The following is a 14,671-nucleotide window of genomic DNA, read 5'->3' on the forward strand; positions in this document are numbered from 1 at the left end:
CAGGCCTTTTTAACACCTTTTACGACACAGAGGAGATTCCGGAGGAATGGCTTCGATCGACCTTTGTAGCCATACCTAAAACACCAAGTGCAAAATACTGTGATCAACACCGCTTAATAAGCTTGATAAATCACATTACCAAAGTTTTCACCAAAATCATACACAATAGAATATAATAACAAATGCGAAGCAAATATATCGGAGTCACAGTTCGGATTCCGAAGCGCATTGGGCACAAGAGAGGCGATCTTCAGTCTGCAAGTTTTAATTCAAAGATGCAGAGACATGCACAAGGACGTCCACTTGTGCTTCATCGACTTCTCCATGGCGTTTGACAAGGTCAAACGTGATAAACTCATGGAAATGCTCAGGAAGATGCATATTGATGGCAAGGATCTGCGCATAATAACCAGTCTCTATTGGAACCAAAGTGCTGAGATAAAGATGGGCAACTTACACAGTGGGAAGATAGATATTAAAAAGGGTGTACGACAGGGATGCGTCCTCTCGCCGCTCCTGTTCAATATATACTCTGAACAAATCTTCAGAGAAGCACTGGGAGAAGTTTCGGAGGGTATCAAAGTAAACGGAGAGGTAATCAATAATATTAGATATGCTGACGACACAGTTATTATCGCAAATGACTGCAACGAGCTTCAAAGACTCATGCAAAGCATACACACAGCAAGTCAAGAATATGGTTTAGAACTCAATACAACCAAAACTAAATGCATGCTCATCAGCAGAACACAACAACCTCCGATGCAATTGACATTAAACAACCGAAAAATAGAACAAGTGGAGACATACACATACCTTGGAACCACAGTCAACACAAAATGGGACCAGTCAACAGAAATAAGATCACGAATTGAAAAAGCGCGAAACGCGTTCAACAATATGAAAAAGTGGTTCACAAGCAAAATCTCAATGAAACTAAAATTAAGACTGGTCAAGTGTTATGTCTTCCCGGTCTTGTTCTATGGAGCAGAGGCATGGACCACAACGGAAGCCACTCTGAAGAAACTAGAATCCTTTGAGCTGTGGATATATCGCCGTATTCTTCGGATATCCTGGACAGACCACATCACTAACGTGGAAGTAATGCAGAGAATAGGCAAAAGCAAAGAAATAATCTTCACCGTAAAGAAACGGAAGCTTGAGTACTTCGGACATGTCATGAGGCATACTAAGTACCGGCTGCTACAGTTAATAGTCCAAGGAAGAATCGACAGTAGGAGGGGACCGGGAAGAAGACGACACTCATGGATGCATAACCTGCGACAATGGTTCGGACTAACATCGACCGAACTGTTCAGAGGTGCCGTAAACAAAGTCAAAATAGCCTTGTTAATAGCCAACGTCCGAAACGGATAGGGCAAAGGAAGAAGAAGAAGAAGATTAGTAACATCGATTAAAATAAAATGTCAGAGTATATATTCGGCGGCTAAGCTCCTTTGTTGTTGTACCAATAAAAATAATGGGAGGTATCACTACAGGTATCACCGTCCGAGTGTTATAGACTATAGACTTCCCAGAAAAAAAGAAGTCTATAACCTAATAGGTATTTACATTTGTAAATACAAGTACATTCTTGGTATCTATGCAGTAAACGAGGACGTTTTATTAAAAGATAATGAAGAGTTCTTTGAAATATCTATCTTACGAAATATCAAAAATAGGAACATAAGAGAAATACTCCTATTCTTCTTCTTCAAGTTCCGCTCCTATCGGAGATTGGAAATCATTCTGGCAATTATAATTTTCTTGGTTACGCGCCTGAATAGTTCAATTGAATTTCATCCAAACCATTCACGGAGATTGCGTAGCCACGAGATTTTACGTCTTCCTACGCTTCTTCTGCCTTTGATTTTACTCTGCATTACATTCCTTAGTAGTTCGTATTTTTCACCTCTCATGATGTACCCCAAGTATTCCAATTTCCTGATTTTTATGGAATTTAAAACTTCGCATTGTTTTCCTAGTTGTTCGAGAACTTGTTCTGCGATCCATCCATGATATTTTTAAAATACGTCGGTAATACCACATTTCGAATGCTTCCAGGTTTTTAATGTTGGATTTTTTAAGTGTCCAAGCTTCAACCCCATACAAAAGAGTAGAGAAAATATAACATTGAAGCATTCTTATTCGGAGCGATATATTGATATCGCGATTACAAAAAGTTTTCTCATTCTATTAAAAGTTGATCGTGCAATTTCAATGCGGTATCTTATTTCTTTTGTCTGATCAGTATCTTCTGTGATCCATGCTCCAAGGTATTTGTACGAAGATATTTGTTCAATTTCTGTATTATCTAGTACTGGCTTAACTTTGATGTTTTGTGCTTTTGTAAATACCATGAACTTGATTTTCTTCAAATGTATTTTTTGTCCATAATCGTTCCAATATATATTTTGTTGTTCCACAAGGTGTTGCAGTTCTTCTAGTGTTCCTGCAGAAGGACGGTGTCGTCATATCTTATCTTATGTATATATCTTATGTTATTAAGTGGCTCATCGTTTATTATAAGGCCCTCACTGACCTCGGCAAGCGCTATTTCTGAAATGGCTTCCCTGTATAAATTGAATAACAAGGGTGATAAAATACACCCTTGGCGGACCCCACAACGAATTTGGATGTCCTCGGTCAGTTCATTTTGAACTTTCACTTTTGCTGTTTGGTTCCAATAGAGGTTACATATGATTCTAATGTCTCTACTATCTATGTTTTTATTTAATACAATTTCTTTAAGCCGAATATGCTGCACTCTGTCAAATGTCTTCTCAAAATCAATGAAACATGCATATACTTCCTGATTTATATCTAAGCATCTCTGGGAAAGAACACTTACTGCAAACAGTACATCTCGTGTTCCCAGTCCTTTCCTAAATCCCATTTGTGTATTACTTATGACTTCATCTAATTTCTTATGTATTCTATTGTGAATTACTTTTAAAAACAATTTCAAGACATGACTCATTAAGACTATGGTTGGATTTTTTGTTTTGAATGATTAATAGTAGTATTTCTTCAGTCATCCAGTCTTTATGTTTTCTTTTCTTTGGTTTTAAGTTTTCATTTGCTGTTTTAATGATTGCTACTTTTATATTTTCCATTTCTGATCAATGTTATAACTACTTTTATTCAGTTTTTGGGCATTACGTAGATTTTCAGTAAGAGTTTTTACAGTTTGTTCCTTTGTTTGTGGTTCCCTTAATCTCTTAATATCAATTCTACTTTGTGTGGGTTTTTTAACCAGTTTCAATTTTGTTCGTACTGTGACTACTATGGGGTTATGGTCTGAACCGATGTCTGCTCCAGGGTAAGTTTTGGCAGACAGTATAGAATTACGAAATCTTTGTCTAATAAGGACAAAGTCAATTTAATTTTGGATTATTCCATTCGTTGTATCACCGGGAGATTTCCATGTATACAATCTTCTTTTTGGTAGCTTAAAAAGTGTATTAGCTATTACAAATTCTTCCGTCTGGTAAAATTGTATCAAACGGTCACCACGTTCATTTCTATTTCCTAGACCATATTCCCCCACATATCCATCCACTCTTCCATCACACCTGGCCAACTTTGGAATTGAAGTCGCCCATTACTATTATAGTGTGATGTTTCTTTATTGATTTTAAGACTTGTTCCAAATCATGGTAAAATAGTTCGAAATCGTCGTCATCTTTATTTGCCGTAGGAGCATAAACTTGAATAAAATTTACTATACCTTTTTTAGACTGAAGTTGTATTGATAAGATCCTATCAGAATAAGGAGTAAAACTTCTCACAGAATGATGGTACTAACGCCTAATACTAAGTGGTGGTAATCCTAGTAGTTGCTCGATATTAGTATAATCATAATTAACAACAATATTATGAGTTCTAAATGCACAATATCTCAAGAACCTATGTTGAACAACCTCTAATCTGTCAATATGACATTAAAAGTAGGGTGAGTAAACTACATAACAATATTCCAAGATGGATCTTACAAGGCAAAAATAAACTAATCTAGTTGCATTTATAGAAAAATACTTACAATTTCTTGTGACAAAACCAAGTAATTTTAGAAGACCCCATGGATATTCAGTTGATATACTCCACCAAGGAAAGCCTTTTATCTAAAGTAACTCCTAAGTCTGTAATGGAAGAGATATACTTGGAAGGTATCTCATCAATGAAATAAGTTGTACCAATCTAGCTCACCTTTCGGGTAAAACTGATATAACAACATTTATTAACTTTTAAATGAAGACCATTCCTATTACTCCAATTGTATAAACGATCAAGATCTGCTTGTAAAGACAACTGATCTACAAAATCTTATATAGTCTTCCAAAACTTCAAGTCATAACAGATCACAATATCATTAACAAATATTTCGAAAAAAAAATGAGATGAAAAATATGTTGATCCTTCCTGCGGAACACCTGGGGTGATCATTGACTCTGAAATATTACCAACAACCATAACTCTGACTATGACCTGACAACGAATTTTTGATCCATTCAGAACATGAAATCACACAGAAAGCAGTTTTGCAAGAAGAATTTGAGGATCAACGCAATCAAATGCTTTACTGAAATCGGTATATATAGTAGTATCGGTATATATAGTACTAAATTAGTAGCTGTAGATATTTTTACACAAAAACTATGCTGAGACCCTGAGATAAGTCCACTGCCCAACCAAAATAGCTGTTTAGCTATCAAACTATCGAATAATTTAGATATTGCAGACTGAATTCATATACTTCGATAATTTTCAATGTTTTCTTTCTGGCCACATTTGAATATCGGAACAACAAAACTCTTGCAATAGTACAAACTTGTAATAGTGCAAACACACTTTTTAAAAGAAAATTGGGAACAGCATCAGGTCCAGAGGTAATCTTATTAGGGGTAGGAAGACCAAAGAAGACGTGGTGAGAGACAGTTATATAGTTAATTTAGAGTTGGTTACACAGAATTGAAACAACATGCATATTACCATGGCGTAAATGGTTGCACATTATTAAAAGCATTAAATTTGACTTACCCAACGAAAAAATATTCTGAAAGGAACTTTACCAATTTTTTCATATCAGGATTCCTATTAAGAGTTCCCCTGTCGGCGGACATGCTGTAAGTTTAATTTTCTTGTAGAAAAAACCTAGGACAAAATTTCAAAATTATATTAAAAATAAGTATACTTTCAAAGTATTGGTCATATATTTCAGTAATTTTTTGTGTGCCATATTCTCTTCCCACCATTTATCAAAAATGTGTACATCGTGCAAGAATATAAATTTTCAACAGCAGTGTTCATTGTGCCAAGACCTATTTCAAAATATTAAAAATTGTAATGTACTAAACATCACTAAAACCGAAATTGTCGATTCCTCAAGAAAAAAAGACCTACAATGCAACTGCGAAGCATAACATATAGGTACCCTATAACTTCTATACCTGGTAAGCTGTTTATGAAAACCAATAAAAACAGCTCAATAAAGCAACAAAAAATGCTACGAAATCTTTTCGTAGCATCGATATCGTTGTCATTAAAACCATCAAGAAAGAGATAACAAAAGATGAATTGATTATACAAATGAATTTAGTAGGTACTTTTTTATTTTTTTATTCTATACTAGAAATATAAAATACGAAAATGTGGAATATATAAATTGTGGACTAAAGCACCATGCGAACTACAAAGCATACAATGTGCACAAGCAGCTGTTGGACAAAAATATTCAAAAATTAGAGACCCAAATGTTCAACTCCCAAAATAAATCTGGGCTATAACACAGCGAATATCATTTTCACAAGCAGTGCATTAAAAGAATCAAAATAGTCAACAAAAAGGTAGCACTACATCCCAACAAAACAAAACAAAAACTTGACATAAAAGTCAACCTTATTGTATCTGTATGTGTATTTGAATATCTAATCTATCTATCTATCTAATGTTAAAAATAGCGCTATGGAATGCAAACGGCTTAAACCAGCATTCTTGTGAACTTAAGCTTTATAACCAACAATGAAATAAAGATCATGCTAGTGACTGAAACGTACATCACGGCTAAAAATTTGTAACGATGAGTCCAAGCCATCACCGTTAAACCAGCGTGCGCGCGAACCAACCCATGAAGTAGGAATGTATCGACAGTAGAAAGGGCAAAACTAATTACCAAGCTCCGCTATATAAACCGCAACATTTCCTCATAGAGAGAGAATCGACAGGTGTTGACTGAAGGTTCTCTTCTTCCCTACCCCGGCTTGTGGACGTGTTGAGTTCACAAGTTGTTCCGTCCCATACCGTCGTTACCCGAAGAGCGTGTTGAGCTCTTTACTACCCGTACTCTGAAGCAGTCGTATTGAGACTGTCGAGAAGTGTCCTATTAACCCGAATCACATGATGCCCAAAAATCGGCGTAGTTGTTTAACGGTTTTCGGCGCGGGATATTCGACTATAGCTTTTGTCTTGTTGTCGTCCACTTTTATTCCCGTTTTGTTTACTACATGGCCTAAATAATTTATCTCTTCTTTGCAGAATTTACATTTGTCTATATTAATTCGTAGTTTGGCCTGCTGTAGTCTGTGAAGTACTTCTTTTAAGTTTTCCATATGTTCCTCGAACGTTTTCCCCAGTACTATTATGTCGTCTAAATAGGCGAATGCATGTGGTTCCATTTCTGGGCCGATTATTGTATCTAGTAATCGTTGAAAAGTAGCGGAGGCGGCGTGTAATCCGAATGGAAGTACTTTGAACTGGAATAGTCCTTTTCCTGGTGCTATGAAAGCGGTCAAGGGTTTGCTTGCTTCGGAAAGTGGTACTTGCCAATATCCATTTTTTAGATCTAACGTGGTAAAATATTTTGCAGATTTTAACTTTTCTAGGATATGATTGATGTACGGTAATGGGTAGGCATCTTTTTCTGAGATGTCGTTGATTTTCCTAAAATCGATGCAAAATCTGTATCCGTTGTTATCCTTCTTTTTTACTAGGACGATGGGGGAACTGTACGGGCTATTAGATTTTTCTATCACGTTCTCTTCTAGCATCTTATCTATCTCATCGTTTATGATCTTCTGCATTGCCGGGTTTCGGGGCCTGTATCTTTGTTTGATCGGTGTATTATGTTTGAGTTTTATTGTATGTTCGGTTAGATGTGTTGTTCCTTTAATTTGTTTAAATTTCTCCAATTCTGTTAGTAACAATTCCTGTAATTGTTTTTTTTTCGGTATTGTTTAGTGTAGTACTGATGTAGAGCTCAACACGCTCTTCGGGTAACGACGGTATGGGACGGAACAACTTGTGAACTCAACACGTCCACAAGCCGGGGTAGGGAAGAAGAGAACCTTCAGTCAACACCTGTCGATTCTCTCTCTATGAGGAAATGTTGCGGTTTATATAGCGGAGCTTGGTAATTAGTTTTGCCCTTTCTACTGTCGATACATTCCTACTTCATGGGTTGGTTCGCGCGCACGCTGGTTTAACGGTGATGGCTTGGACTCATCGTTACAAATTTTTTGGCTCTTTAACTACAAAATCTACTTTTTACTGCATATGAAGGGACTGTAATAATAATAATAAGCAATTCCTTAAAACACCATAAATTGGAAAGCTATAAAGAAAATAAGCTACAATGTTCTCACATTGCAGAAAGGATTTGTCGGAATCGTTAAAATATCTGCCATATACTTCCATATACAAATACAATTACTTCAAAATTATCAACACATATAATTTGCTTATTCTGTCTGTCTATCTGTCCGTAACGAAAACTCTAGCGCCACTTATCCATAAAAATACTGTAGCAGGTAACGATCTCTGCAACGATTTGGGATTTATTCACCTGAACCTGCTTTTGATCACGGACAGCTTTACATAGCTTTTTGTAGGGTTAGACAGAGACGTTAAAAAGGCAAATTTTCGTTTGCAAAACGAAACAAAACAAAAAAACTGACTTTTTAAAAAGTACTAGGAGAAAATAAAGTTTCAAAAACATTAAATTCATCGTATATCGATAAAATTTAACGTAACGGACACAACAATTTGTGGATTTAGGGAATTAAAACCCACATCAAATTTTTATGAGGTGCATAGATTTCGCTACTTTTTTATTTTAAAGATAGTCTGGCCATAAGAAAGCCACAAAGTCTATTTTTCTTACAAAATATTTCACGAGATGTTAGAAAAAATTGGTCTTTATTTTATAACTTCAAAGTGCTGTAACTTTTTTGTGTACAAATGTACGTTTGATTCTATCAGTATCTTTTTAGCAACTGAGTATGTAATTTAATTTATGACCTACCTTTTGTTGCACCCTGTACTTACTTTAAGTCGAATACTTACCTATAAGACGTTCAAACAATATAAGTTATTCCATAGAACACAGTTTTTAAAAAGGTAAATAAACCAAAAGTTATTCTATTGTATCCGTACACGTATCATGCTCTCATCACCGTGAACAACTAAATAGTCCAGCAATTGTGTATAAATTTGGATAGGGTTTATAAGTTCGACTAATATGACTTATTGATTTGTATAAATAATGTAAGATCCCTTTCTATTACAAAATTTATCCTACTGAATATTTTAGTAATACTAGTCTTCTCGGAAGTCAGTTAACACTGTAATAGCACATTCAGATTTTTAAATGACATTAAGGACAAAATTTAGGCAATTAAAAGAGTACAATTACCAAAAATTAAAAATATTAAGAAATTATGAGTGTATTATATTTATTTTCAATAGTCAGTATCTTGAGTTTTGAGTAACACATGATCTTGATTAAGAGTTTCATTAGTTTTGTGTGCATTAAGAGTGTTGCAATAAATTATTTTTTGTATTTGTTATCTTATGGAACAATTATTAAAATAAATTTATATACTTAGTATATGTTAATGATCAGCTTTCTTTAGTGCCTCTTCTTGGATGCTCTTCAATCTAATAGTGTTAAAATATTTGTGAAAGTAAACAAAAGTTACAACCAAAAATATGTTGTAATCAAAAGACCTTTATATTAGGCTATATTCTTCTTCTTGATGTGCATATCCGTTACGAATGTTGGCGATCATCATGGCAATCTTTATCTTATCTGCAGCAGCGCGGAAAAGCTGCACAGATGTTGTATTGAACCAGATTCTGAGGTTCTTTAACCAAGATGTTCTTCTTCTTCCTGGACCTCGTTTTCCAAATATTTTTCCTTGCAGGATAGCTTGAAGTAGAGCATATCTGGATTCATTTCGCATAATATGTCCAAAGAACTGTAACTTTCGAGATTTGATGGTGGTCAGTACCTCTCGGTTCTTATTCATTCTTCTGAGGACCTCCTCATTTGTGACTCGGTTAGTCCACGGGATCTTAAGCATTATCCGATATAGCCACATCTCAAATGCTTCCAGTTTTCTGCACATATCTTCATTCAAGGTCCACGATTCAACATCATAAAAAAGGACAGAGAAGACGTAGCATTGCAGCATTCTTACTTTTGTATCAAGAGAGAGGTTGTGACTCTTGAAGAAGGCCACCATCCGATTGAATGTGGATATAGCTTTTCCGATGCGTGCTCTAATCTCCTGGTTGTTGGTCCATTCTTCATTTATTAGGGTGCTGAGGTAGTTGTAGTGCGTTACTCTTTTTACTGGGGATTGGCTGACTTAAAGTTGACCTTCTGTTATCCTTTTCTTGCTAATTATCATAAGCTTTGTCTTCTTAACGTTTATATTGAGTCCATATTGTTGACTGTAATACGTGATTTTGTTCCTAAGAACTTGTAGGTCTTCTAAGTTGTCCGCAAATACTATGGTGTCATCTGCGTATCTGATGTTGTTTACCCGGTAACCATTTAGTAGAATACCTTTTTCAGTTTCGTGCAAAGCTTCGATAAATATTCTTTCAGAGTACAGATTGAATGATGTGCTGTCCAGGGTATGCGCATCATTCTAAGATATACCCACATTTCAAAGGCCATTATACGTCGTGAGTCGGACTTTTTAATGGTCCAAGTTTCTGACGCATAGGTAGCGATAGGAAAGATAAGCGTCCGTACTAGGCGCAGTTTCGTGTACCTGGTTATGTCTGAAACCACTGAAAAGAAACGGATGTGCACAGGGAGGGTGGCGAGTGAGTGCATGGCCCAAGAGAAAAGTGGGTCCCAAGCAATGTTCGAAGGAGGAGGCGAACCAGCAGAAGGGGAAGAACAGGACAGCCAGGAGAAGGAAAATGATGAGGCAAAGGAAAAGAACAAACGGGAAACGATGACATGGGCGAAACAAAAAAGAACGAAGGAAACGGATATAGTAATGATGAGGCAAATATGCGACCAATAATAATGGAATTAATAAAAGTAAATCATATGGAGGTAAAAAAATAGGAACTAGTGAAAGTAATAGTAAAAGGAAAATTAATATAAATAGAAGAGAAGCAGGGAGAGGAATGTCAAAATTAAGGAAATATATCGACGAGTTAGTAATATAACAAAGGCGGTAATAAATGCAAAGAACGAGATTTAACAAGGAGACATAAGAATGGCAAGGGGAGGTATATGAAAAGATAACCTTCTGCAAAAATGGAGAAAACAGTACACAACTAATGGAAGAGTGAGGGAGGAAAGTACCCAGAGAATTGGGATTACGGCCCAAATAACATATCTGAAAAGAAAAATGGTAAGGTAAGAACATAAAAAAAAATATGTGTACGAGCTGAAATAGAGAAGAAAATAAGATCCAATGGCTGTTACCTTCGTCTGAAAGCTATTTGGTAGTATGGAGGAACTGGACAGAGGAAATATAGTAAAGTCAGTTTGACATGGATGTGCCCTGAATGGGCTTTGTTGCAGTTTTCCCTCAGTCTGCATTTAGTCTCCATATTTTCAGCACATTTCACGTATTTTGTTAGAACGCGAGATCTGCTGCTGGTGTGTTGAAATGACTGGTAATTATAGCATTGCATTTGGTGTGTTTAGATTTTCTTGTTCTCTTGCATCTCTTGACACTTAAAGTAAGTATAATGATTAGCATTTTTTCCAATCTTGATTTCAGAGTTTTGACGCTGATTAGACGAATGTTTATTTCTTTGATTGCCTTGTTTATCTCTTCAGCGTCTTCATTTGAAGGTGATTTTTTTATGTCTACCCTATTTATTATTTTATTGTACAGTAAGTTCCTTTGATCATCTTTCCTTGGCTTTGATGTTGTCTTTGATTATGATATATGATTTTGGTTTACTTTCTGTTTTAGCTGGGACTTTTAAGTCAGTCCTTATGGGACTCGTACTCTACTGGAAATTCAAGTTACGGGACTGCGTGTCTTTGGCATTGACGCAGTGGCGCACCCAGGGGGGTTGGGGGTTAACCCCCTCCCCCCAGGGCACTATTCCGACACTGTTACTCACGAACTTTAAGTACTCAAAATGGAGGTAGTATAAAAAAAATTTCGGTGCCCAACCAAAACCTCCCTCACAAGAAAATTCTATCTGCGCCATTGCATTGACGTTGTGAATTTTGTTGAAGACGCTTCGTTGAATTTGGACTTGTTTTGAGTAGTCTTGCATGCTTTATTGTCAGGAATGTCTTGGTTTGCTTATTAGCATTTATTTGGATATTCTTGTCTTACTTTTGTTCGGTTTGGGTCTCGTTTATTATCTTCACGATCTCATAAAATAGTTTTTTTAGTAGCATAACTTAAATCATTGTAACTTATAAACTAATGTATCCATTGAACTTAAAGTTTGACAGTTGACATTTAAAGGTTGCTATTTTCTTCAAATTATACGGATTTGTTATTATTGACGCCATCTTATGTCAGTATGATGACTTTCTGAATCATGTTATATCTTAAAAGGCCAAGAAAAATACTTAGTGCCTAAAGAAGAAAACAACAATTTATTTTTTATTAGTACTTTATAATATATAGGTAATAGAATACTATAAAAAGGTAGATTATACAAAAATTGATTTTTCAGGACTAATCTGATATATCTCTTTCCAAAATTCTAAAAAGTCCATTCCATTTTTCAATATTAAATCGTTTCCTATTTCCAAGAAGTTAAGCTTTTCTTTTTTTACAGTTTCCCATTTAATATTAAGATCTTTTTCATTTGGAGTTGGATTTCCATATCTGGCGAAGTTTGTCCATAACTTTACAAATCTGGTTATTGTAGTATATTCAGGAGTTCCAGGTTTAAATGCTGGTAAACATTTATTTTTTACAATATAAGCTACTTCATCGGCATGGCAAGTTCCTAAAATAATAAATAAATGCTACAAATAAGAGAATCATTGCAAGACGTAAATGAATCAAGTGAAACAAAATTATTTTATAATTTTTTATTAATAATCTCAAATAAAAATAAGTATTTATTCGATCCGTAATATATTAAATTACGGAACTAATTGGACTATAATGGTTCAATAGTACATTTTATATTCATATTGATGTTTATTCGTTACTTCAATGTAATCTGTTTTTGATCTAAGCTAAGGAAAAACTTCAAGGTTTATCTATTATTTAGTTAAAGAAGCATTTTTTTTATCTTCTAACCCAGTGCCGTCCAATTTTCTTTACAGTTTGTAATTTTTAACTGTCCAAGTTTCATTTAACTAAACGTATAAAGACATATTTTGAAAACAAGGTTTCAAAAAGTTCATCGTTTAGTGAGCTGAATCCAAGAACAATGTGGAAATATATTTATACGCAGCTCGAAAAAAAGTAGGAAAAATGTATCCGTCAATCAATTTGTACCGATAAATTCAATCTCGAGAAACAATTGGGCAGATTATTTTAGATCACTATATTATATAGAAGATGTTAAATATCGTAAGAAGAATTTAACAAAGGCATGAACAAGAAGAAGCTTTTACAGACACAATGTAATTGGACAGCTTAAAGCAATATTGTTGTTATTTACCTGCTTCATATTGAAGCATGGGATTCAAAAGAGTTCAATTAAAATACATTCTTTATATATTAACAAAAAATCAAATACTCATCCTAATTCTGAAAATAATATACTTCGTAAACCCCAAAAACAGTACAGTAAAAAAAATAAGCAATGGGACTAATATACCAAGAAGAACGCGCTTACCATCATCATGGGTGATTTCACTGCCAAAGTTGGCAAAAGCAGAATAGAAGACATCGTCTGACAATACGCCTAAGGCGAAAAAAACTAAAGGGGAGACCGACTTATCCAATTTTGTCGAGAAGAAGATTTTACCATTGCTAACACCTGGTTTATACTTCCCCCGAGACTACTTTATACGTGGAAGTCACCTGCAGATACAGCCAACAATATCATCGGAAACCAGATAGACTTTATTCTCATTAACAAAAGATTCAAGAACAGCCTGACTTCGGCGAAGACCTTCCCAGGGCCAGACGTCTCATTGGACCACAACACATTAGTAGGCCAGATAGAACTCAAACTAAAGAAACTCATCAAAAACAAACCTAAACAGAACCTGGATTATGAGACTCTAAAAGACCCCGTAGTTCGTTAGAACGTAAGAGATATGATGAGAGAAAAACTAGAAACCGCTAAACAACAAGAACAGAGTATAGAACAAAAATGGAGTTATATCAAAGACGTCATGTTAAATGCAGGAAAAGAACATCTGAGAAAGAAAATAAGAGTAAAAAATACAGAATGAATGACTAATGCCATTCGACAGATGATGGACCAAAGGAGATTAATGAAAAACAGGGACGCGAAGAAATATCAAGAAATCAACCAAGTGAAACACGATCGTATAAATATCGACCGAAAAGTTCGAGAAGCCACTGGTAATACAAGAGGAGAAACACACACCTCCTCATAAACAAAGACGGGAACCTGGCGACGACAGTTAAGGAGAAGTTGGTGACCTGGAAAATGTACATTGAAGAACTTTTCTGGGACTACCGAGGTAACCTTCCAAAAATAAATTGCATGACAGGGCTGTCAATACTAGAAAGCGAGGTGAAAGCAGCTTTAAAACAGTCTAAGAATGGTAAGGTCACAGGTCCGGACGAAATACCCATTGAACTTATTAAGGCGATAAGTGAAGTGAGCACGAAGGAGTTAACTGAACTGTTTAACGCCATATACGATTCAGGTAATATCCCAGAGGAATGGCTATTGTCAACATTTGTAAAACTACCAAAAAAACGATCTGCGAAAATGTGCGAAGATTTCCGAACTATCAGCCTTATGAGTCATGCAGTTACGATTTTTTTTAAAATCATATATGCCAGAATTTACAAGAAATGCGAAGAAAATGTCGGTGAAATGCAATTTGGATTCCGCAATTCCATGGGTACAAATGAAGCACTTTTCACCTTACATGTCCTACTTCAGAGATGCCGCGATGTCAGTTGTGATGTCTATTTTTGTTTTACTGACTACGCCAAGGCATTTGACCCTTGTCAGCACCAGAAGATGGTCGCCGCCCTACAAAGAGTAGAATTGAATGAGAAGGACATTCGGATCCTCATGAATTTATACTGGAACCAGCGTGCTCAACTCAAGGTCGAAGACCAGCTGACCGACCAAGTGAAGATCATGCGAGGAGTAAGGCAAGGCTGTGTACTCTCGCTAACTCTTTTCAATATATACTCTAAAGAAACTTTTACTTAAGCCCTCACAAACCTAGAGGTGGGAATCCGAGTGAATGGTGAATACATCAATAATATCCGCTACGCCG

General features: G+C 35.6%; 1 protein-coding gene across 2 annotated transcripts in view; it reads right to left on the minus strand.

The window, feature by feature from the left end:
• Positions 1-11,870: 11,870 nt before the first annotated feature.
• The window catches only part of LOC140436431 (esterase B1-like), a 62,278-nt gene continuing 59,477 nt past the window's right edge, over positions 11,871-14,671 (minus strand). For both annotated transcript variants that reach the window (XM_072525250.1, XM_072525251.1), the window contains exon 10: positions 11,871-12,231. In XM_072525250.1, the coding sequence (XP_072381351.1) occupies positions 11,930-12,231 (302 nt within the window). In that variant the 3' untranslated portion in view covers positions 11,871-11,929. The remainder of the gene's footprint in view (positions 12,232-14,671) is intronic.

The sequence above is a fragment of the Diabrotica undecimpunctata genome, chromosome 3 (genome assembly GCF_040954645.1).
Source record: "Diabrotica undecimpunctata isolate CICGRU chromosome 3, icDiaUnde3, whole genome shotgun sequence".
NCBI classification, from domain to species: Eukaryota; Metazoa; Arthropoda; class Insecta; order Coleoptera; family Chrysomelidae; genus Diabrotica; species Diabrotica undecimpunctata.